This window comes from Excalfactoria chinensis, chromosome 32, assembly GCF_039878825.1.
Source record: "Excalfactoria chinensis isolate bCotChi1 chromosome 32, bCotChi1.hap2, whole genome shotgun sequence".
Classification (NCBI taxonomy): domain Eukaryota; kingdom Metazoa; phylum Chordata; class Aves; order Galliformes; family Phasianidae; genus Excalfactoria; species Excalfactoria chinensis.
Window position 1 is genome coordinate 652,091 of NC_092856.1, and position 23,602 is coordinate 675,692.

At 53.8% G+C, this 23,602-nt stretch overlaps 3 protein-coding genes, 1 long non-coding RNA gene and 1 other non-coding gene across 13 annotated transcripts; 3 read left to right on the plus strand and 2 right to left on the minus strand.

Annotated features, from left to right (window-relative positions):
• Positions 1-407: 407 nt before the first annotated feature.
• On the plus strand, positions 408-8,745 carry LOC140263691 (Fc receptor-like protein 4). 7 transcript variants are annotated; one of them, XM_072358784.1, is made up of 7 exons: positions 408-699; positions 5,295-5,315; positions 5,455-5,712; positions 6,160-6,429; positions 6,800-7,087; positions 7,291-7,560; positions 8,141-8,745. In XM_072358784.1, exons 3-7 carry the CDS (start codon positions 5,463-5,465, stop codon positions 8,365-8,367), a joined length of 1,305 nt encoding a protein of 434 aa, XP_072214885.1. In that variant the 5' UTR covers positions 408-699; positions 5,295-5,315; positions 5,455-5,462; the 3' UTR covers positions 8,368-8,745. The 7 variants fall into 7 exon arrangements, with proteins under 7 accessions (XP_072214885.1, XP_072214886.1, XP_072214883.1 ...); XM_072358785.1 differs by having other exon boundaries at positions 408-695; XM_072358780.1 differs by lacking the exon at positions 408-699 and adding an exon at positions 3,262-3,648.
• TRNAR-UCU (transfer RNA arginine (anticodon UCU)) lies at positions 3,563-3,636 on the plus strand. The gene has a single exon. It is a non-coding gene; the product is annotated as a tRNA-Arg (tRNA).
• A 290-nt stretch (positions 8,746-9,035) lies between the features above and the next one.
• On the minus strand, positions 9,036-13,662 carry LOC140263692 (uncharacterized). Of its 3 annotated transcripts, XR_011905936.1 has the most exons (5): positions 13,165-13,662; positions 11,748-11,810; positions 11,437-11,528; positions 10,280-10,685; positions 9,036-10,186 (listed from the first exon to the last, which is right to left on the minus strand). It is a non-coding gene; the product is annotated as an uncharacterized lncRNA (long non-coding RNA). The 3 variants fall into 3 exon arrangements; XR_011905935.1 differs by having other exon boundaries at positions 9,036-10,685; positions 11,442-11,528; XR_011905934.1 differs by having other exon boundaries at positions 9,036-10,685.
• Positions 13,663-17,192: 3,530 nt separating this feature from the next.
• On the minus strand, positions 17,193-19,460 carry LOC140263617 (immunoglobulin lambda-1 light chain-like). Its single transcript, XM_072358638.1, has 5 exons — positions 19,415-19,460; positions 18,601-18,954; positions 18,182-18,490; positions 17,544-17,719; positions 17,193-17,243 (listed from the first exon to the last, which is right to left on the minus strand). The coding sequence occupies exons 1-5, from the start codon at positions 19,458-19,460 to the stop codon at positions 17,193-17,195; spliced, it is 936 nt and encodes a 311-aa protein (XP_072214739.1).
• A 1,432-nt stretch (positions 19,461-20,892) lies between these two features.
• Positions 20,893-23,391, plus strand: LOC140263618 (uncharacterized). Its single transcript, XM_072358639.1, has 6 exons — positions 20,893-20,959; positions 21,035-21,361; positions 21,785-22,051; positions 22,306-22,390; positions 22,545-22,635; positions 23,341-23,391. The coding sequence occupies exons 1-6, from the start codon at positions 20,893-20,895 to the stop codon at positions 23,389-23,391; spliced, it is 888 nt and encodes a 295-aa protein (XP_072214740.1).
• Positions 23,392-23,602: the final 211 nt, after the last annotated feature.

Consider the following 23,602-nt stretch of genomic DNA (forward strand, 5'->3'; position numbering starts at 1 on the left):
TGTGCTGATGGAGATGCCCATAAGGTCAGACAGCATTTCAATACTCTTTGCTTGCTCTGCGTGTCCCAAAACCTCATTTCTCATCCTCCCCAACCTCAGATGTAAACGTGGAGCAGCAGAACCGGAACAGCCACATATTTCTGGTTACTTTTAACAACTTTCTCTTTCCTTTTCCTATAGGGCCCATCAGTATTCCTCCAGAAAGAAAGGCGCACGAGGCCGGAAGGATGAATTAAAGCAAAAAGCGGGGTTGCAGCAGTGGGAACGCGGTACCCCCCGAACCCGCACGGCTCTTTGTGCCACGTCCCCGCTGCCCCCTCCCCTTCTCCCCCCCCTCCCCCCCCCCCCCCCCCCCCCCCCCCCCCCCCCAGCCCTTGTCTTTGTGCTTCTCCTGCAACCACCGCCTCCATCCCCATGGAAACTATGGGGCCACCCCCCCGGCGGAAAGGGCAGGACGAGAGGGGACAAAGGGAGACGGGACGGAGCAGGAGAGAGGGGTTGGATCCCAAAGAAAGGGCTGGAAGAAATGGGGCAGAAGTTGGAGAGAGAAGGGGAGAAGCTGGGGGAAGGGTTTGGGGAGCCCAGAGGTGGAAAAAAATGTTTTTCTTTTATACTTTTATCTTCCTAAAACACGAGAGAAAGTCCCGAAGTGTTGGAAGGGGACGGCGGAGCTGAGAGCATCGGGCTGAGAGCGAGTGAGTGATGGGGAGACGCTTTGGGAAGAGCTGGAGCATTGAGGGCGGCAGCAATGCGCCCCACCAGGGTGGGTTGGGGGCTATGAGGACATCGGGTGGGGGGGCGAGAGGGGGGACGGTCAGGCTGAGCCCACACAGCCAAGTGGGGGTGGGAAACTGAGGCACGGCCCTTCCTGTTCCACGTGGGGCTGAGCACGAGGTAGGGGGGGTGCAGTTGGGAAAGTCGTTTTGGGGAGAAAACGCGTTAAAATGAGATACGGTGCTCAGACTGATCGGTATTCCATAGTGGAGAGATCCCAGCTCCCTTCCAAATGTGGCCTGAATTTATGTATCATAAATGGCTCCGTCCTCCTGGAGGCATCAATCATCACCGTAGGCAGAGGTGGGTTTGGATCTTGCAGTGTCAGTGGCATGCAGAGATTGCTGATGCTGCTCTTCTGCAAAGGAGCAAAGGCAGAGGGGACTTTTGGCTTGCTGGGTGCTTCAAAACAAAGTGTCATTGCTCGGGGTGCTCAGAAACACCATCTTGCCCATGAGGTTGGCATGAATGAGCCTAGAACTGTACAACTGTGCTTGGAAGGTGATGGGTAACGGTGGGATGCATCTAAACCTGCATTTTGGCAGACTTTGGGTGTTAATATGATCAGTCGTGCTGAGGAACACGTGCAGAGGGGATGCTGTGAGCCCCAAACAGTGCCTTGTTGACTTGGTCATCACTCAGGGCATAACATTAAACTTTGGACAGCCCTTGTGGGGCAGAGAAGGGGAGTTTTATCCTTGTTTCTCATGTTCCCAGTCCTGAGGTCTGGAAGGTTGCATCTCCTCAGCTTGTAGACTGCAGTACCACCAGGCCATACAGAGAGGTTGCCCCGCTCAGTCCCCATCTTCAACAGCTGCTGAGCTCTATGCTGTCCCACCCAGGGTTAGGTTGGTTTATCTTTCCCTCTCAGGTATGCCAAGGCTTGTTAGGGATGGTGCCAACCAGACCTGTGTTGTCCTCCAGGAGTTGTCCCTGCTCCTTGAGTTGCAATGCTGGAGGTGGTGACCTTACATGGGGTACCCCAATAATGCTTCCAACATCCTACAACTGCTCTGCTCCTCCTGAGCAGTAAGCTCAAGGGGGCTTGGAGAGCAAAGAGACTTGGATGGGTGGGGGTTTCTACTTGAAGTCTTTCCCATCACCACCTTGGTGACCTCTGTCTCATAATGAGATGTTAATTACAAAGGGGAGCAGGTGTTACTGATGAATGCCTTTTAGATGAGTCTGGATGGGGCTGCATGCAAAGCCAAGACATTGCAGTTTGGAGGAGGTGGTGGTCAAACCAAGTACAAGGGGCTCATCTAAGTGGAGATGTGGCTTTGGTCTCAGAGCACACCACGCAGCTGATCGAATCTCATTGTCACCTTCCCCCACAAATGGCTCTGTTGGCAATCTTGGCATCAAAAATTGATCTGCACGTGTGCTGGTTGCTCCAGTCTCTGCTTTTCAGCTTTATTGCATTTGAAGGTAAGAGAGGAACAGTCAGTATCTTGGGGAAGGCTGTAAGGGACAAATTTCTCCCTTACCCCATATTGACCCCCCCAGCCTGCAAGGCTTTCCCCTCCCATAGTTGGTTGGTGCCTTCTGTTCCAATGAGAAACACACAGTGCAGTCATGGGCTGTATGAAATTTGTTCCTTCTTTTCTGCTCAACCTCAGCTCTTTATTACTTGGCCAAAGATTTATTAGGTGGCAGCCTTTAAGCTCAGCCCTTACTCACCCTGCTGGTAGGCGTTTTCTTAATGCTTTCTCAAGGTGTAGGTTGGGTTACGGCACTACAGTTGGTTCACAGAGCAATTTATCTCAAGGGGCTGTTGATTTACTGGACGTCACTTGCAGCAGAAAGGGTTTGGGCTGATAGAAGTTCAACCCATGCCTTCCTCTCCTTTCTTTGCAGCCTTCTTCCAAGGGAAAGCAAAGCAAAGGGGGGGGGGGGGGAAGCTTTGGATCCACTTGCCCTACTGATGTCCCACAGCACTGCCCTTCAGAGCACAAACCTCATTAAAAACCCATTTGCCCATTGGAAAAACAGGCATCAAGACAATAGAAAACCCTCCTAAGAAGCACCAAGGGTGGAACCCATTGCATTGGTTTCACCTGGGATGCACTGAGACAATCGGTGCTGTGTCTCATGCACCGCATCACCTCACAGCCCAATTGCTCCCTCATTTGGGATTTAAGCATCGCTCCAGAGGTTGTGGGGTTTAGCATTGCACAGTGTGGGTCATCACATGCAGAGCTGCACCCATTGTTCAGTAGCTCAGAGGAGGCAAAAGGGGGGTTCCTGTTTTGGCACCGAACTGTTTTCCCAACAGAAGATGCTCTGAGAGAAGGATCAAACCCTTTTGCTTGACAGCTTGCTTAAAGTGAAACAACCATGGCTGCATTTCTCTGCTTTAAAAAACCACAGGTTCCTTTGTTCTTCATCGCATCCTCATTGTCACATCGTAAGCTAAATCCTCTTTCATCTTCTGTGATGAAGGATGGGAGAGGCAGCGATTCGCTCTGCTCCAGGCTTTAGCTTTACCCTCGCTCGAGCCATTGATGCTGCATAGAGGTTGCCAGGGATGCAGGCGACGATCCTACCTCCAGGTTTTTGCTGCATCCCCGCCTGCTGAGCGAGATATGGATCATAGCCGGGATTATCGCCTTTCTGAGCAGGAGGAAGAGATGCTGAGATGTCGGGTTGCAATGGAGAGATGGATCTGGAAGCCGGGTTTTTGTGCCATCTCAGTGCTGTGGGGTGGGAGTGGGGTCTGCGAACCTCCCCAATGATGCAGGGTGAGGGGATTTTTCAGTTCCGGTACCGATGCTGTGCTCATGGTGAGGTCTCTGTGGCGCAATGGACGAGCGCGCTGGACTTCTAATCCAGAGGTTCCGGGTTCGAGTCCCGGCAGAGATGATCTCCAAGCAGGTTTCTCTTTTATTTTATGTCTTCTTTTTTTTTCCCATCAATCTCAATCTGACACCTTTATAACAACCTGGAAGGTTTGAGATGGGAGATGATGACTTTTTACAGCGGCTTCTCCGCTGCTGATGCTCGTAGTGGTTGTGTGCTCCCCATCCAGGGCGTTTTTCCTCCATCATATTCCCCTTCCCTTCGTTCCTTTTGGTACCTCCTGGATGCTTTGATGTTTTAACCCTATTTATTCCCCCCAGTACTGCTTGTTGGTCCTGTCTGATGCTTTAACTGTGTTACCGGTGGTCAGGCAGTGCTTTGGAACTTTGTGTTGGTATTGATAAGTGTGGCTTCATCTTTCAACTATACGGACAAAGGGAAAACAACAGTAGGTCTACATTCTGAGTTCTTACCTTATAGAAATCCTTTGCTCTTGTTATTCCTGTTTTCATGTTGGTGATGCATGTTTGCTGGCAGCCACATCCGTATCCCCATGGAGGTTCATCTCTGTAGGTAGTAAACATTGGCAAAAGGTGAAGATCCTGACCCTACAGTGGAGCTTCTTCCCACTCTGTGACCTTTGAAGACTTTTATCCACTTGAAAAGTGGGTTTCTTTCCATTCATGTCAGCATAAATGGACATAGAGGCTCTATATCTTTTCTCTGGGGAGGCTGAAAGAAAAAGTCCAAGTAAATCATGTGTGTGAGCTCAGAACTGATGTCCTACCTCTGTTAGGGGTTGGATGTAGATGGAGCCCAAAACAGTGGGGAAGGAGGGCAGCAAAAGCCTCATGTGAGGAGGTTCCATCACAATCCCTTTCCTCTGGATGGAAGGGGGGAGGAAAAAAGGGCAACAAGCGCCAACAGCAACCCATGAGGGATGGAGTCTCCATAGAACAAAGCAGGCATCTCAGTGGGGTTGGAGGAGGTTGTGGGTTTGAGAGACAGCTGCTATAAAGGAGGTAAAAAAAGGTGTCCACAGGCGGCATGGTCATCAAGGCAGCACAGAGATTTCCGGTTAGCCTTCATCAAATATTAGTGAACCAAACCCATTTCCTTCCTTTGTTCTCAGAAGAGCATCTCCACACAGGAGACATCACCTCTGTGCGGGGGTATCTAGAGCTAGAAGGGTGGTTCGGGATGGTGGTGAGCAGAGCCCTGCTCTTCATGGGTGAGTGCAGCTGTAGGGTGAACAGGAGCCCCAAAAAGCCCCACTGATCTTTGGGGAGATGGAGGGAGGGTCAAGGAAGCTCCATCTTCAGCATGGGGTCTATGGGGCGCTTTCTCCTTGCGTTGCTTTGGGATATGACTGGGGAAGGGTGAGCTCTGTTTGGGGAAGGAGGGATGTTTGTTTGTCCCATGTGGTTGAGGGGATTGGGATGGGGCTGCCCCATCGCAATACAGGCACAGGGCTTCCTCTATAGGGTGGTCCCAAGCATTGCTGGGCAGAAAGGAAACTGGGGTCCAGAAAGGCTGTTGGGCATGAGCATGGTGAGGATGTGCCGTGGGGTGGTTGGGGGTGCTAGGAGGTGTTTGGGAACATAGCAGACCTCACCAAGCCCCACCAGCCCAATGATGGCTCACATCTGGGGCAGGGAACTGCAGGAGACCTGGGAGTGCTGCCTGGGGCTTCTTATCCCATCTTTTCTTCCTCCTTGCAGCTCAAGCCCTCGGCCTTGCTGGTGAGTGCATGCGTGATGTGTGAGGAGGCGTGCTGGGGCATCCCATCCAGTATCCCTCTTCTTCCCCCATCCCAATGCTTTGGGCTGCACACTGCCATGTGCTGATCCCTGCTCTGCCTCAATTTCCCCTCCTGCCCAGTTGCAGAGATGGCCCTGCTGACCATGGACCCCCCCTGGAGGGTGATATTCCAAGGGGAAAGTGTCACCCTGCGGTGCCAGGGACCCCCTGTGTACGGGCAGCAGCCCATGGCCTGGTACCACAATGGCAAACTCCTGGAGCACACAGAAACCAACACATACAAGATCCAGAACGCCAAGTATAAACAGAATGGCAGATATGAGTGCCTGAGCCCTGGCTCTACATCCAGCAACTCCATCACCCTGATCATCTCCTATGGTGAGTGCTGAGAACTGCTCTGGACCTGCCCTGGGACAAACACAGCCCGTGCATAAAGGAAGCAGCACTGTTGGCTTTGGGGTGTTGTGGGCTGAGCTTTGGGGGGGGTTTCTTGCTTCCGTATCTTTGTGGGGTGCATCTTTTGTTGGAGTGGGTTGGGTTGCAATGGACCCTAAAGGCCACTTTGTTCCAGTCCCTGCTATGGGGTTGCCCATAAGCCCATCCAGCCTTGCCCTGAGCACCCCTAATGATGGAGAATCTATGGCTTCTCATGAGCAGCCCAGGATCTGATTGGCTTTCAGGGCTTCAGTCACACTGGAGTTTTATTGTCCATCCCCAAAGTCCTTTCCTATAGGGCAGCATTCATCTCCTGGTCTGTGCTGAGGTTTGGGATGATCCCAAGCCAAGTACAAGACCTTCAGCAGAGGCCTTTGGGTTCTCTTGCAGACCTGCTGATCCTCCAGGTCCCATCACATGCAGTATTTGAAGGGGAGCTGCTGCAGATGCGGTGCCGGGGATGGAACGGGGGCAGTTTGGCTGCAGTGCGATACTACAGGGATGGGACTGACATCACCAAACCCTACACCTCAGCTGAGCAGCTCTCCATCCCCCAAGCCAAGACCCAGCACAGCGGCAGATATCACTGCACTGCAGAAATGCACTCTTACTTGTCATTAAAGAGAAGGGCATCTCAGGTTTTATATGTCTCTGTCGAAGGTAAGAAATCCCCCATTAGTTTTAGGGCTTTCCATCACCCCCTATGTGGGAGTGTGCAGGATAAAGCTGCAGGATAAAGGGTGAGGGTTCAGCTCAGTGCCCTGCAGCCTATTGCTCACCCTCACCCTATTGCACTGGGGAGAGAATATGAAGGGGGGGGGGAGGAAAGTGATGGGCTGAGATCAGCTGGGTCAGCTGTCCTGGTTCTGCTTCTTGTGCATGCTCAGCTCCTTGCTGGCAGAGCAGGGTTCAACCAAAGAAGGTGCAGAGCAGGTTCATCTAAGGAAGATGTACCTTGATGAGCTTGTAATACACCTTTACATCAAAAATAAAGAAGGAAAAAGCAACCTAATTTCCTTTCCCTTTCCAGAGCTCTTCACCTCCCCAGTGCTAAGCATAGCAAACTCAATGGAGCCTATGGAAGGAAGTCCCCTCAACCTGAGCTGCATCACACAGCTCAGCCCCTACAGACCCCACACCACTGTCCTCTGGTACCTCTTCTATAGGAACAGCACAGTCCTTCGAGGTCCTGCGACCTCCTCTGAGTACCAGATGCCAACAGTGGGGCTGTTGGACACTGGGTTCTACTCTTGTGAGATACGGACGGAGAGCTCCAGTGTCCAGAAATGGAGTCCTCAGGTTCCCATCACCATCAAACGTGAGTGTTTGGGGTGCTGGGGAGGAGCAGCCTTTGGGGTCTGCCACCTGCAGAGATAAGCAGGGTGGTTCCATCAATGCCCACCTCCCTACCACCACTTCTTCCCTCTTGACATCCAACATGGCCCCATTCATTCACTATTTGGAAGGATGGGAGTGTTCACATTGGAAATCGGGCTGTTTCCTCCCTCCCATGTCACACAGGAGTTCCCATCTCAGGGGTGTCCCTGGAGGTTTGGCCCCAGGAGGGGCAGGTGATGGAGGGACAACGGCTGGTGTTGCACTGCTCTGTGGCCATGGGCACCGGCTCCATCTCCTTCTCCTGGCACCGAGAGGGCTCTACAGAAGTCCTGGGGAGGGACAGCCACTATGAGATCCCATCGACCCAACAGAGTGACAACGGGCAGTATTACTGCATGGCCTCTAATGGGGACAGCCCAGCCCAGAGTCTGCGGGTGCGGGTCACTGTAGTGGGTGAGCAGCATGGCAATACGGCATGGTTGGGGCTCATGTGGATATTGGCACCACAGGGTTAATGTTGAGGGGATATTGGGGCTGTCCTAATGGGGGGAGACCCAAAAGTGATCCTCAAAGGGCACCACAAAATGGGACAGCTACAGAAACGGGGTCTTCCTGTAGATGGAGTTGGGCGTCAGGGCATTTCTTTGTTGGCCATCTGAAGGCCTGTGGCTGTTGTTGTGGTCTGAGTTGGTGTTAACAGCTGGAGAGAGCTTCAACCTGAGCTGCTCCATGTAGGTTGGCACCACATGGCCATGCAATGGCCAGGAGATGGAGGATGCAGGTTTGGGGATGGCGGTTCATCCACACCTTACAGCCTTGACTTGGATCTTCCATCTCTTCCTGCATCCTTCCAGCTGCTACCACCAGAACCTGGCAACATCCTGATGGCAGCAGCTGGGAGAAAGGCAAACTCTGAGCTGCTGGGATCAGGAATTGGGCTCTGAAATACACTCCCCCCCCCCCCCCCCCCCACCCCTTCAACCCATTTCATGTGGTTTTTCACATCAGCCCTGAGGTTGTGTTTGATTCCTAGGTGTCTCCTCGCTCTTCTGCAGCCCGGTCAGAGCTCTGCTGCTGCTGGCAGCACTGGGAACCCTATTGATGGGGGTGATTGTTGTCTGTATCCTCACCACTGCATGGAGCCATAAGGGATGGAGCAGCAAACACCCATGGAAGCAGCTGCACCAGCATCAGTTGCACACCAGGGAGAGGATGTTTGAGGCTGACCCTGCAAGGGCACCCAGAAAGCAGGCAGAATGAGCATCCCCACATCCTTCCACCACCTTCCCTTGTCCGTCTTGTAGCAAAGAGGTGCTTCTGCTGGTTTGACTGGTGTGCATTGCCCAATAAAGCATTGATGAGCACGGAGAGTACCAGGCCCCATAACAACCCCTGCACTCTGTCGCCATCGGTTCGGTACTCCTTTTGAGTCCTTTTCCCCTCCGCAATGAGCCGAGAACGTACCCATTTGGGCCCTCCCAGCGGCCCTTTCGTTCTCCTGGCTGCGTCTGATTGGTGCAGCGCTGCGTTATATTTGCATGGCCCCGCCCACGCACCCCGCCCACCCGGAAGTCGCTTTCCTCCTGCTGGAGCCGCTCTGCGCTGCGGCTCTATGGTCAGCGGTCCTCCACGTGGCCATACTTGTGCAGCTGTGTTCTGGGGGGGGGACCCCTGGAGGCCCACCAGGACCTCCCCTCTGTTCATGGAGATACCCCCAACCCCTTCTGTTGTTCCATGGGGATCAATAAGGTCCTTCCCAACCCAACCACACTGTGATTCCATGGTTCCATGATCTTCTAAGTCCCTTCCAACCCAACTGTGCTGTGATTCCATGGTTCTGTTGTCCTTAAGGTCCCTTCCAGCCTAACCTCTTCCATCTTTCTATCATCTTTAAGGTCCCTTCCAAGGGAGGAACGTTGTGAAGCTCCTGCAGTAGCTGCACATCTCTGCTCTGCTGCTATTGGCTGATTATTCACCCTCTGGAGGCTGCAGGTGAAGCTGTGCAATAAAGCATTGCAAGCCAAGGCAAGGCCATGCTGATGGCATCAGCAGCATAGGAAAGGGATACCCTGCTCAGCTCCATGCTATTCGGACCACGCTTGGAATGCTGGTCTCACTCTTTGCCATTCAGAAAGGCTGGAGATGGACTGGAGGGGGTCCAGAGCAGAACCATAGGATGCTCTAAGGGTTGGTGAGGGACTGGACTTGTTCAGCCTGGAGAAAAGGCTTAGGAGAACTCATGGAGTCTGATGTCTGTCTGCAAAGGGGTCAAACGCTCCTCATTTACAAGGAGTCATGCCCAAAAGATGGGGAAATGGACACCGGTGGCACTGGAGGAGATTCCAGTTGGACCCAAGAGGGTTTTGTCACTGTGGTAACACTCAAACAGTGCAGCAACTCCTCAGGGACAGGGTGGAAGCTCTAATACTCAAGAACACAAGGTTTGGATACACAAAGTGTTGGATGCTCTGCTATGGGACGTGCTTTTATCACAATAGATTGGGCCGGCTGAGCTCTGAGGTCCCCTCCAACCTGAGCTTTGATTTCTCTACTTTCTATTAAACCTCACAATGTTGAGTCCTGGCATCTCAGGACAACCATCCTTTGGGCCTGTACCAAAGCACCTTCATTAATGTGATGATCTACAGGGCTGGTTAAAGGCAAAAATCTGCTCCTCGCCTCAAAGCTGCTGAGATTATGCTGCTCAGAGAGGTCAGATTCACCCCATTGGGATAACAGTGCTGTGCTTTCCATGCAGGCATTGCAATCAGCAACCGTGCTTTCCCGCTGTCGCACACAACCGAGACAGAAAGTCAATTGTTAGTCACTTTATTGGCAGGAGTTCATATTTACAACAGAATAATAGGAAGTAGGAAAGAACCGAGTCATTACAAAGCTCCTCAGTGTTTGCACAGCTTTTATGGCTTGGGATGGCATCATCCATCTGCTGGGGGGAAAAAAAAAAAACCTGTGTATGTTATAATCACAGCCGTACTAAAAACAGAGATGACTGCTTGGTGCAGAGGATGTAACTTCCAATGCAGTGACGGTATTCTTTTCTTCATCCGAGCCATCGTGTCTGCAAAGAGGGGAAGAGGTTAGGAAGTGATTCCCATGTCCTCCCATTGTGTGTCAGCTGGACTTGAGGCCTTGTGGGGAATTCAGAGCACACCTGGGTGCCAATAGGGTTTGGGTTCCAGGAGCACAGAGTTCCCCATGCTGGAGGTTGCATGCGGAGTTGGATGGATGAATGCTTTGGGAAACACCCTAAAAGTCCCTTTGGCTTCCTTATTTTTTGGCAGTTCCTGTGGTGATTCGTGCTTCTTTGGCTGTCCTTAGGTTGATTCGTGCTTCTTTAGCACAGGGCTGGATGCCCAGAGGCCTGATGGTGCTTCAGAGAGCTGCTGCTTTGGGGAGAAATGCACTTATCTGGTTTAAAAGGGGATGCTTGAAGGGTGTGCTTGAACGCTGCGTGGCTTTGTACCTTTGGTGTGTCATAGCAGGAGGTGCAGGAGGCTGAGCAGGAGGAGCAGAGGCAGATGGCACTGCAAGGGTAATCCCACCGAGTCCAAAATCTCCTGGGAAGTCAATGAAAAGAAATGGGTCAAAACCAGCATGGTTTGGAGAACTGAAAGCGGTGGGCAGATTCATGCTCTGCCCATCTCCTCTACTTTCATGCTGTCCCCTTGCTTAGACCTTGGGGAAAAGAAATGTGCCCAGGAATATCTTTGTTGGGATAGTCCCTGTTGGGAGTGTCCCTATGGAGAGCATTCCATTTGGGGGCATCCCAGTTGGGACAATCCCCATTGAGAGCATCCCAGTGGGGAAATTACCATTGGGAACATTCCAGTTGGGATAATTTCCATTGGAAGCATCCCAGTTAGGACAATCCCCATTGGGAACATCCCAGTGGGGCCAATCCCCATTGGGAACATCCCAGTGGGGAAATCCCAATTGGGAACATTCCAGTTGGGATAATTTCCATTGAAAGCATTCCAGTTGGGACAATCCCCATTGGGAGCTTTGGGAACACTCTCTGTCATGAACTTAGCAAAGCAAAGGCCTTCAGTTTGCTTAGAATTTGGGGGGTTTAACACATTCTTTTCCAAATCCCAAAGTAAGAGGGTGCTCAAAGGGGCGTTCAGGAAGAAGAATAGCCCTCACTGTGACAGTGTATCACCACTGTGGCATGGATGCCCTTTGCCCAAACACATTTGTGTTGTCCAACAGTTTAAAGCCAACATTTCAAGCCCATTTATTGGGAAGAACCCTTTCTATTTTTTACTTCCCCCTCCCCAAACAGAAACGCAAAGAGAAAGTCCAACTCACCTCACCTTCATAATATGTATACACCGTGTACACCGTGGGTATTAGCGTGCTGTTTTCAGTATAGTATTCTGCAGTTGCATATAGGAAATCACCTGCAATGAAAGCGTGGTCCCATGAGCATCAACGTTCAGCATAACCCCATTGGCTTGGCAGGTTGTGATCTCAGGTTATAATGAGAACTGTTGGGGATGGGGATGGCTCTTTATTACCACAGCCCCCCACCTCCCCTCCCCCCCCCCCCCCCCACCTCTTCCCAACTTGCTTTTATCACATAGTTAGCACAAAATCGGCCCAAAACAAAGCTTGCTTACTGTACTGTGATGCGTAGTCGTATAAAAACTTGTTGATTTCCTCTTCTCCTATCTCAGCATTTCCTATAAGCCATAAAAAGAAATGGTTTGCCTTTCCAACCTCCTCCTCTCCCCCCCCCCCCGTCAGTCGAGCTTTGCACAGAGCTCAATGGGATGTGGTTTTGATGATTTCACTGATTTATGGGTGCTTAGCGCTAAAGTCGCTCCCCAACCACCCCCTTCCCCCCTTCTTCCCCCCTCCCCACCCCGTGGGAGTAATGGATTCCCAATCTGGCCCTTAATTAAATCAAGGATGTGGAACAAAAGATATCAAGTTACGGGCTGGACCAGAGCTGGCCGCGGCGTTGTGTTTTCCTGTGTTTTAGGAATGGATTTGTAGGAAAGGAGCGGAGCGATGGGGTTGTGGAGCTCATCCCCCACTGCCCACATCCATTCTGGGTCCCCTCAGGGAGCTGTGAGCTCTCAGCTGGCTTTTCCTCCATGCCAAGCCACTATAAATAGATGTAGGCACAGCTCGATCCAAGCCACAGTGAGCCCCACTCATTTCCCTTCTCCATATAGGACTTTTGTATAGAGAGAGCCAATTGGGAATGAACGATTTGGCTCTATCATGTTAAGGTTGCAACGGGGCTGGTAGCACCCATGGGTGCCCCTCTCTGCCCTATACAAGCCCTGAGCCTCCCCATCCTGGACCCAATGGCTTTCAGCATCACCCCCCACAATTAAGGAGCCCATTTCTCTGCCTCTAAAGCTGCTCACATCCCACCAACGTTCAGTTCTTGGAGCCAAACTCAGAGCCCTGGGTCACCTCGTACCCACCCAGCCGACATCCTACGGCCATGGGAAAAGCTCTGCTCCTTTTGGCTCCACTTGGATAAACTCCCAGCACTCTCTCCCCACGCATTCTGAGAAAGCTATTTGCTGTATTTACGCTGGAGCCACGCTAAGAATAATACGGGAAATAATACGGGAGTTACAGCAAGGAGCTTTCATCCCAAAATCCCATTTAACCCCTCAAAGGACTCTCAGCTCCATTCCTTTGCTGCCTGGGAAGCAGGAGCAACTCCGGGTGCTGTCAGTGCCCAGCTTGGCTTCAGTTCTGCCTTCCCAAAGCACAAATCAATCCTGCTTTTTCCCTCGCCCTGTTCGTATCTCTTACAGCTCTCAGCTGCATACGGGGAGTTAATTAGGGTGCAACACAGAAAGCATCAGAGTTTATCAAGCTCTAAGCTCATGCTTTGCTGTGACACGCAGCTCCCAGCTGTGCTCAAGTTGGTTTTGCTCCCCAAGCTGCTGAGAAAACACCCCGAAACCCTTCAGCCCCACACAGCATCTGAGCAGCACAACCACCCCGAGCTGCAAAGCAGAAAATAGGAGGAAGAAAAACAAAACAAAACAAAACAAGAGTCTTTTTTACCCAATGCAAGATGAAGAAGAAAGAGTGACGCCCATACAAAGTTCATCATCCTATAAGTCCCGGCTCAGCCTTCGGATGCTGCTCCACACTGCTCAGTTCCTTAAGACGTCCTGGAGCCGCAACTCAAAGGCAGGAAATGACACTGAGGGGGGTTGGACGAGCAGCCCCCGTGCTGGAATATAGGATGTGGGACACCAGGACCCCCACACCGTGCAGGGTGAGGTTGGGCTATGGGTTGCGTTGCTGGGTGCTGATGCTTTTGGGGCCGGAGCTGACAGATTCGGTTCCCCCTCCCTTCAACTCTTTGTGGATATGGGTTTTTTTTTTCTTCTTTGCCAGCTGTCATTTTGCTTTTTGCCTCAGTTTCCCCATCAGAAAGAAGAAACGTGAACAGGGTGAGGTTGTCTGAGTCCTTAGCACAGAGGGATGCTCTATTTCAGGGAGGCACTTCGCGCATCCACTCCCGTTGTGCTCAGAGAAGTATTGGCATCAGTTCCTTTTTCCCTCTCTCATCTCTAAAAACAAAAAACCAAAACAGGAAAGAAAAACAAGAAAGCACCAAAAAAAAACACACAAAAAAAACCTTTTTTGGAAGGGGAGAAATATTTAGGGAAGTAAAATGCTGCTGCTCTGCTTTCTGGGTTGGAGGGCTTGGAGCCTTCTCCAAAGGCAACATAACGCAGAATGGGCTCAGGTGGAGGGGAGAGGAGGTGAGTGTTGGTGGTGGAGGTGGTGGAGCACACAATGGGGGCTCACAGAGAGATCCCTGTGTGTCACACAGTGGGGAGAAGTGGGTTTGATGGGGGAAAGATGCAGTTCTCATCACAGCTTGTGCCCTCATTGGGATGGATGCTGCGCTGTGGTGGCTCTCAGTGTTGCTCCAGGTTTGGGGGATCAATAAGAAGGCATCCCAGCATCCCCAAATCCCTCATCCATCCCCAGAGACCCCCCAACTCCCCTCAAACAACCCCCAAGTATCCTCAAATCCCCCCACCAAGCATCCCCAAACCCCTTCACACAACCCCAACCCTTTCAATCACCCCAAACCCCCTCACCAAACACCCCAAACCTCTCCACATCCCACCCCTCCCCATCCAAACATCCCCAACCCCCTCATTAAGCATCCCAGCCCCCCCCCCCCCCCCCCCCCCAAACATCCCATCTCCCCTCCCAAGCATCCCAAACCCCCACCCTCAACATCATCACAACCAAAACTTCAACCATGGCCATAATTTGATCTCAGATTAAAGCAGGGAGGAATCCCAGCAGGATGGGGCTGGGAGCTGCGTCAGCAACGTGGGAGCCAGAAAAGAGTTAAAACATTCTGTTGTTGGAGCTGGTGGGAGGCACATCCGTGAGGATTCTAGTAGCTTTCATCAGGAGGACTGATGGGGTGGGAAGGAGAAGCTCCTGGCAAAGCCTCAAGGCTGGATTCAGAGGGATTTGTGCTGGCTTGGGGCTGGGGTTGTTACAATCTGAGGATGTCACGATCACAACTGAACGTGCAGCACAATGCTGGGGGGGGAATGGATGAAACTGGGAGTTGTTTGGGGGCAATAAGGCAGAGCAGTAGGGCAAGCAGAGCCTTGGCACCACGTTTATTTTGGGGCTGAGTGCATCGCTTTCCCTGCTTACATGCTAATGTAGAAGAAGCTTGGTGCCCAGGGGTTGCATTCAGGGGTTGCACGCAGGGGTTGCATTCAGGGGTTGCACTGAGGGTTTACATGCAGGGGTTGCACTCAGGGGTTGCATGCAAGGGTTGAGCTCAGGGTTTGCATGCAGGGGTTGCACACAGGGCTTGCACTCAGGGGTTGCACCTAGGGGTTGTATGCTGGGGTTGCACTGAGGGTTTGCATGCAGGGATTGCACTCAGGGGTTGCAACCAGGGGTTGAACTCAGGGTTTGCATGCAGGGGTTGCACTCAGGGGCTGCACTCAGGGGTTGCACACAGGGCTTGCACTCAGGGGTTGCACACAGGGGTATCTCTCAGCTGCTATAGATGCTGTTGCCAGTGCCCCATATGAAAGCAAAGCCCACAGAGCTTCAGATCTCCTCCCTCCCACCCAACACCACTTAACCATTTTTGCTTACAACACTCATGCAGGATTTCTGGCTGGAGGAATGCAGCGCTCCCTCTATGCTTTGGGTTTAACTTCTTCCCTTGAGGTTCCTTCTTGTAACAGTGAACAACAGCAGCAGCATCCAAAAGGCAGCCAAGAAACGTGGCCAAACCCAATGTTTTCTCCATCCCCATTTTATATAAGCTGTGCACTTTTAGGTCTTTTTGTGTATTAAATATCCTATGGTAAAATCAATCTGCAATAGCTTGAGGAGCAGGAGAGGCACCCAGTGGTGGGAGGGATGCTTTGTAAAGGGACCCCCCAGGCCCATCAGTTTGGGTCATGGTTGGGGCTCTGTGCTGCAGATGGAGCAGGAAGGTGAGCACGATCCCATCCTCTGCTTGAAGCATTGCGTCATTTCCCACCTTCCAAAGGAGGAAGCAAAACTGGAAGATTAAAATCAACGAAAGTGGGCAAACGAGGCCGTCCTGCTCACAATGACATTAACAGGATGCCTGCGGAAGCAGCCTCTATGGGGTGAGGTGGACGGATAGATGGATGGATTGGAGCTGCTCCTATGGGACGCAGCGGGGAGGAAACCCTCTGATAGTGATGGGATGGGGGAGCTGGTGTGACTGGGAGCAGTGGGCACAGAGCTGAGCGCTTTTCCCACTGCATCTCCTGGGGATTTCTACTCTTTCAGCAGGAATTTCTCCCCTAAACAGAGCTTTCCTGCCCTTCCCTGTTGCTTTGTAAACAGTGGTTGCTTCGGGTTGGGCTGAGCGGGGCCAGTGCTGACATTGGGAGTGAAAAGAATGTCACTTTAAATGGTAGTTCTTTAAAGAAGGAAACCAACCAACCACCAAACCCAACGTTGCTGCAGGTTCCCACATCCGCTGCGTTCAGAGCACCACTCCACTCTGTGACTGCTTGTAGGGTCAGATGGGCACTGAGAGCAGCCCTGCACCATTGGGGTTCAGTCCCTGAAACCACACATTGGAGCCATTTGCTTTGCAAACGCTGTCTGTCCTCTTAATTAAACACAGCCCTGCTCACTCCCGGGTGGTTTCCAAGCTGGAATGCATTCGTTTCCCTTCTTCTCCCCCAGGAGCAGCTGCTCAGCACTGCACGGAAGCGCTCAGGGCTTTCCCACAGCTCCACAGTTCAGCCCCAACGTTTGGGAGCAGCTTCCTATTCGGGATGGCTCAGCTGCAATGGGAAAGCAGGGAGGGAAGGGGATGCACAGAGCTGAGCGTGTGGGGCAAAGGAGAAATAGGGGGACCAGAGCATGGGGAGCATCGTGAGCATCCCCACTGTGTGCCATGGGAGCTCTGAGCTGCTGAGCACTGAGCAAAAGGTGGAAAGAAATTGAAGCTTTGCTTTGTTCCTGAGGTTTTAAAAGGTTTTTTCTTGTCCTGTTTAATAGCATTTCCTGATAGCTGTCATATGGGGTAGCACGAGGCAAGACCTGGTGGTGGTGGGGATGGGCATTGCTACACACAGCAAACACCTCACAGGGCTCTTAGGGGGCATGGAGGGGGGCTGAAAGGGGTTTGGGGCTGCTCGGGTTGTGTTGGGCATTTGGCATTGCATGGGGAGGACAGTTCTTTTCCAGAGCACTTTGGGTTGAGAAATGCCTGCAATGGGCTTTTCCAGTGCTCTGCGTAGTGGTAATGCCATCACCCCCCATCTTTCACTTTGGATGTGATAGAAAAGGACCATGTTTTCTCCCCACAGAGTGAGGAAACAACAGCAGGGAACTCAGCACCCCAGGGCTGTGGGGCTGCACACCCCAATACAGATGGGGCCATGCATTGAAATCCCCTCGGTGGAGATTTCCCCCAATCTTCATGGGTATTTTTGCACAGTTCCCATAGAGCTGCAGACCCCCACAAGGCAGAGCAGCTGCCCATTGGGCTCCCATCCCCCTGAGCAGTTCTCTGTGGTCTCCCTTTGCTTGCTTTTCTCTCACTGCACATGTGGGGAAGGGGCTCTCAGTGCCACCTCTGCATACTCGGTCTGCAACACAGGGAGAGGGGAGGGGGGGGGAGGTGTTAAAACACACGTGGGAAGAAATGAGTGTCCCCATATCCCACAGCAATGCTCAGAGCTGCACCTTATGGGGGGGTTCTGGGGTGTAAGAGGAGGCAGAGCAGGGCTGGGGGGAGGGAAAAAGGGCAAAAGGAGGAAAAGAAAAAGAGTAAAAAAGGGTTAAAAGAAGGAAAAAGAGAAAAATAAAGGCAAAAAAAAAAAAAAAAAAAAAAAAAGGGAGGAGGGAAAGAGACAAATCAGGCAGCCCAGGCTCTGGGGGCAACTCACCTCTTGGCTCCGTTCTGCAGCTCTATGGGGTGGCGGTGGGGCTCTGCACTGATGGGGGGGCTGTGGGGCTCCAGGACCCCCATTGTGGGGCTTTCTGCAGAGCTGCAGCATCAGTTGGATGGTGATGGTGAGGACTGAGGGCAGCAGAACCAGCGGCAGCCACTGCAGGCACTGTGCTGTGGGGGGGAAGGGGGGAACATGGGGATGGGTTTTGTAGTGGTCACATAATGGCTATGATTGGTGTAAGGGGGGGATGGGAGGACTGGAGCATGGTTGGAGCACTGGGCTATGCAGCATTGGGGGATTTCAGCACATGGGGATGTGAGAAGATGAGGAAAAGGGGTTTCCAGAGTGCACCCGATGGGGAACAGCTGGCAGATTGGGGTTGGGATGGGCTGATAGGGGCTGGGGTCTGTTGGGAGGGGGAACGATGGGCTCAGTGTCCTCCCCACGTCCTTCACTGAGTGGGTTTTGCTACAGAGTGCAGAGCTGAAGCAATGGGATGGGAGCATTGGGAGCTCGGATCTGTTACAGCCACGCATCCCTGGACCCAGTGAGCACAGAGCAAAGCTGCACCCCATAGTACCCAAAGTTATATCTGTGCAAGCAGGGGATGGAGCAGAGCAATGGGAGCTGACCTGTGCTGCTGGGCTGGCTGGTGGTCACAGTGATGGCCCTCCCTGTGCTGCTCTGCATGGCTGTGCACCCCACGGTGCCATCCCACTGCTCCGCTGTGAGCCAGGCGAGGCTCCAGGCACTGAGAACACCACGTTCATCCATGGAGGTGGCCGTCACCGGGTGTCTGACATTGCTGTGGTGCCAATGGATGATGTCCCATCCCTCGGGGACATCATAGAGGTGGCAGAGCAGAGGGATGGCAGACGAGGGTGGCTCACGCAGCTCCACATCCACAGGCAGCAGGATGGAGAGAGTGGGCTCTGCAGCACCTGCAGGCAGTGGGGACACTGATGGGGTGATGGCAGTGCCAGAGCCCTGCAGCACCAAGCTGTGTCCTCATCCCTCACCTGCTTTGTCCCCAAGATGTCCCAATGCTCACCTGTGACCACCAACCTGGTCCCGTCCCCAAACTCAGGACGGGATAAGGTAGAGGTAGAGGTAGAACTGCAGTAATAAAAGCCAGAGTCCTCCAGCTGCACAGCATTGATGTAAAGGGAAAACAATCCCTCTGCTCTCCCCATCACGGAGTATTTTCCACCTAAACGTGAGGAATTCAAGCCCTGATAGATGAAGTGCAATCTGTTGTCCTGCTGCTCCCGGTACCAATTCACAGCCCGAAGCCGATCCACGTTCCAGTCTCTATCAATGCTGCAGTTCAGCTCTGCTGTTTGCCCAGGGCGGACCCAAAGCTGTGCTGGGCTCTGCCGGATCCATACCTTTGCCAGAGCAGCTCCTATGGGGTGAGAGGGTCTGAGTGTGGGGCAAGCCTCAAATCGTTTGGGGTTTTACTGGGATTTGGGAGTTCGGAGCCCTTTGATGGGTGCTGGCTGCTACCCCCAGAGCTCAGTGTTGCCTCACCTCCAGCACAGATCCTATGGGAAAAGGGAATTCTGTGGGTCTGAAAGGCCCATGGGTGCTATGCAGAGCTGCCTTGCCCTGGGTGAGGGGCGTCATCCCCATGTCGAAGGTGGGACATGGGGAGGGAAGGCAGCAGCACGTAGTGGATCTGCCATTGCATCCGAACTGCAACAGAGATCACACTGAGAATTTAAGGGTAAAAGCAAATATCGTGGAGAAACCAAATCCTACAGCAAATCACACCAATGTGAGCCCCCCCCCCTCCCTCTGCTTGGACCACTCAGCCAATGCCAAGAGCTACAGGGAGCAGAAAGTGGGGCTGGGGCAACACATACCGGGCAACAGCAGCAGCAGGATGGCACCGGCCAGGCTGCAGGGCATGCTTGGATGGTGCTGAGCTCAGCTGCACGGCTTCAGGCTGCTCTCAGCTCTTGCAGGTTGCTCTGAGTGAGAGATTTGGGGTGGGACGGGGCCCTGAGGCTGAGGAGGAGCCTTGTTGGGCCGCATCCTGCAGCCGAGGTTATGGCTGAGATGACACCAATGATGGGATGATGCGTCTGAGTAGCATTTGGGGGCACAAAGAGGGGAGGGGGGAACTTTGGGAAGGGAACAGAGATGGTGCCCATGCAGGACATCAGGGGGTGGGAGATGCAGAGAGATGGGGGGGACATGGGCTGCTGGGGGTCATGGTTGGGGTGAGGGCAGCTCATGTGAGCTCCGTGTGGTTCCTGCAGCCGGAGCAGCGCTGCGGTCACACTCGCCTTGCTCATTTTATCACCCCCCCCTCTGTTGTTTTGTCACCTTGCTGTTGTTTGCTTGCACACAGCCCCCGGCATTGCCATCCCCCACCCTTCTTGCTGCCCTCAGACCGTTGGGTTTGCAGCATCTCGCTTGCCTTTGCTCGACCACAAGAGCAGAGCAGGGCGGGCAGTGCTGGGGGAGCAAAACTGCCTTCAGTCCTTTGCCCTTTGAACGCCACTTTGGTGAGAACCAAATTTGGTGAGGATGGCAGCAGGGGGGGGATGTTCATCCCCAGAAGGTCTTTGGCACTGCAGCACGCTGTGGTTTGCAGTGCTAGGTGCTGGGACTGCCTTCTCCTTTCACCCCATAGGTGGGGGGGCAGAGGGTCCTTGAGGGGCCATCTCCAGCCCTGAGCATTGCAGAAGCAGTTAAAAACCCAAAGTCCCACACAGCACCTGGCTTGAGAGTTGGGGTGCCATCCTGCAAACCCAGAGCAGGATGTGATCCCTGTGGGGACAGCACGGTCCTCATAGGGCCACTGCAACTCTCCCGGGGACACCACTTCCATGTGGGGTCACCATCATCCTCCTGGAGAGACCACAACACTCATGGGGACACCACGAACCTCACAGGAGCACTGAGATCCATATGGGGACACTGAGACCCTCATGGGGACACTGAGACCTTCATGGGGACACTGAGACCCTCATGGGGACACCGAGACCCTCATGGGGATGCTTTGACTCTCATGGGAATGCTGAGACTCTCATGGGGACACTGAGACCCTCATGGAGAAACTGAAACCCTCATGAGGCCACTGTGCCACTTATGGGGCTGATTCCTTTTGGGACACCATATTCCTCATGTGGGCACTCCATCCCTTACGTGGACATCTGAGCCATGTGGGGACACCATGATCCTCATAGAGACCCCACAACCCTCCTGGGGACACCATGACCCTTATAGGAAAAAAAGTGACTCTGATGGGGACGTGGTGTCCACGTGGCCAGGAGGCGTTGCTGCCAGGGCCAATGCTTTGAGCAGCGCCCTGCAGAAGGGCTGAACCTCACCGATGGCACCAGGGGGTTCCTCCTTCATGATGGTGCTGGTGGCTGTGGGGCTGCTGCCGCTGTGTATAGGTTTGTGTTGGGGCTGGGGGGGGTGTTAATGCTAATGGGGTGCTGGGGTTGGGGCTGGTGTTGATCCCAACTCAGTCCCTGCAGCACTGCTGGAGCTGTGGCAGCCGGATCCCATCCTCTTTGTGGAAGCTGGGGATGAGGTGAGCATCAGATGTGTTGCAGATGGGAAGATGGATGGTGCAGGTAAAGTGCATTGGTTCCAACGTAGCCCCGGAGAGCCGCCCCGACTGCTTCTGATCTGCATAGATAAAAAGTGGGATGGATTCTCCTGTGAGTATCAGGGGGATTACGCTGTGCTGCACATCCGGGCTGCTCACCCCAAGGACGCCACTCTGTACCTCTGTGCAGCGACCATCGGCTCCAAGCTGCAGTTTGGCAATGGCACCGTGCTGCTGGTGGGAGGTAGGAAGGTGTAGGGGGACCCCCGAGGCTCCATGGATGGGAACCCCATCATACCCACTGAGTGGGACCCCTCTTCACCTCACACAGCCCCCCACCTCCTCCCCACCAAAGGGCATCTCCATGCCTTCCAATGGGTTGGGACCCCCCACATCCCTCCATTGGTTGGAACTCTCCATGCTGCCCTCACTGGATGGGACACCCCCCATGTCACCCCACTAAATGAGACCCCCATGGCCCTCTGCTGAATTTACCCCCAAAGATCCCCCATTGCGTGCTGTCCATCTTCCGTGTCCTCCCTATTGAAATGGACCCTCGTGCCTCCCCCAGTGATTGTGACCCCCCATGTCCCTCCCTGAAACAGACCCCCCACACACATGCCCCCTGGCACTATGTGGGGGTCCCCACTGAGCTCTCTTTCTACAGACAGCTGGAGGACCCACAGCTGGGTGCAGGTTCTGGCCACCCGTGGGTCCCCCCAGTCCCCCCTCAGCCCAGTCTGTGCTGTGGGTGCCTCTGGTGGCCCCATCATCATCTCCTGGCCAAGGGGGGACCGTCCCCAGGAGGTGCTGGGGCTGGGGAACAGCACAGAGCTGCTGCTCAGCCCTGGGGGGGCTGGGGGGCTCTGTGAGGTTCACTTCAATGCTTCCGGGCCCCACATCCAGAGGAGCACGGAGCTGCATGAGGCTGTGGGTAAGCACAAGGTCGGGAGGATGGGGAGAAAAGGAGGGTGGGGTGAACCCTCTTTGTGGCTCCTTCCAGCTGGGACACGTGGGGGGAGAAACTGAGGCAGAGCAAATGGTTCAATACGGGGATGGGGATCAGAGAGTGATGTGGGGGTCAATGAGATCATCGTGGCTGTTGTGGGGTCATGAGGGGAGGCAATGGGGTTCACTGGGGGACAAAGCAGTCTGTGTGGCAGTGATGGGACACTGGTTGGTCCCCAGGTGGCTGCCCACTGCCTAGCACTGTGGGAATGGCCATGGCTGGGATGCTGCTGCTGCTGCTCAGCCTCTGCCTCAGCGCCCGCTGCCTTCATCCTGCATGGGCAGGTAAGGAATGGGGCAGGGAGGGGGTCTCCTCCTGCCCCTGCTGACCCCCACTGTCCTGTGCACCCCTATGGGGCTGCTCCATCCCATTCCACCATCCTCAATTGTCCCCACCCTCAATTTCCCTCCATCCTCTACCTCCCCATCACCCCAGCCCAATGCTGGAGCCATGTTCCTGTCTCATCATCAGGCCATCAGCCAACGGTCCCAGAGCCTCCAGAACCACAGGTGGGGGTCCTGGTGGGGGTGGTGGGGTGGACAGTGGTGGGATGTGGGGGACAAAGGGGGGCAAAGGGGAGCAATGAAGGGTAATGGGTGGCAATGAGGGGCAATGGGTGGCAATGGGGGGGGATGTGGGAAATAAATGGGGGCAATGAGGGGCCACGGGGGGCAATAGGGGGATGTGGGAGATGATGGGGGCAATGGAGTGGCAATGAGGGACAATGGGTGGCAATGGGAGGGGATGTGGGAGACAAATGGGGGCAATGAGGGGCACTGGGTGGCAATGGGGGATGTAGGGGGTAGTGGGGGACAATGGGGCGTCAGTGAGGGGCAGTGGGTATCAGTGAGGGGCAATGGTTGGCAATGGGGGGCATGAGGGATGATGGGGAGCAATGGGGAACAATAAGGGTGGCAATGGGGGGGATGTGGGAAACAAATGGGGGCAATGAGGGGCCACGGGTGGCAATGGGGGATGTAGGGGGTAGTGGGGGACAATGGGGTGTCAGTGAGGGGCAATGGGTGGCAATGGGGGGGCATGAAGGATGATGGGTAGCAATGGGGAGCAATGAGGGTGGCAATGGGTTCCATGTGGTGTTGATGGGGAACTGTGGGGGGGGACAGTGAGGCCCTTGTGGGGATGGTGGGAGGTGTTGGGGGGATGACAGAGGACATCATGGAGCTGGAGCCACAGTGACGGTGTTGGTGCCACAGGGAGAGCTGCTGTATGCACACCTCACCCTATCCGGACCCACACCACCATGACACCACCAGGCCCCATAGCCCATGCTGGGGCTTCCCCGACCGCTTTACCCAAAAGATAAAGAAATAAAGGGCTTTAAGCCTCAAAAACCACCCGACCCACAGCGAGCTGCTCTCATTCTATCCCCCCCCCAACCCACCCCACACCGACCCCATTCATTCTGAGACCTCCCACCGCCAGGGGGCGCTGTCCGCCCCGCTCCGCTCTCTTCCG

Excerpts from the sequence above, each read along its gene's own strand:
- LOC140263691 (XM_072358779.1), top strand. The coding sequence starts at position 4,621 with ATGGTCATCAAGGCAGCACAGAGATTTCCGGTTAGCCTTCATCAAATA. Across the intron at positions 5,713-6,159 it reads CACCCTGATCATCTCCTATG|ACCTGCTGATCCTCCAGGTC; the intron begins GTGAGTGCTGAG and ends GTTCTCTTGCAG. Across the intron at positions 7,561-8,140 it reads GGTGCGGGTCACTGTAGTGG|GTGTCTCCTCGCTCTTCTGC; the intron begins GTGAGCAGCATG and ends TTTGATTCCTAG.
- LOC140263617 (XM_072358638.1), bottom strand. The coding sequence starts at position 19,460 with ATGCCCTGCAGCCTGGCCGGTGCCATCCTGCTGCTGCTGTTGCCCG. Across the intron at positions 18,955-19,414 it reads CCTGCTGCTGCTGTTGCCCG|GAGCTGCTCTGGCAAAGGTA; the intron begins GTATGTGTTGCC and ends CTCACCCCATAG. Across the intron at positions 18,491-18,600 it reads GACCAGGTTGGTGGTCACAG|GTGCTGCAGAGCCCACTCTC; the intron begins GTGAGCATTGGG and ends CACTGCCTGCAG.
- LOC140263618 (XM_072358639.1), top strand. The coding sequence starts at position 20,893 with ATGGCACCAGGGGGTTCCTCCTTCATGATGGTGCTGGTGGCTGTGGGG. Across the intron at positions 22,052-22,305 it reads GGAGCTGCATGAGGCTGTGG|GTGGCTGCCCACTGCCTAGC; the intron begins GTAAGCACAAGG and ends GTTGGTCCCCAG. Across the intron at positions 22,391-22,544 it reads CTCTGCCTCAGCGCCCGCTG|CCTCCCCATCACCCCAGCCC; the intron begins CCTTCATCCTGC and ends CTCCATCCTCTA.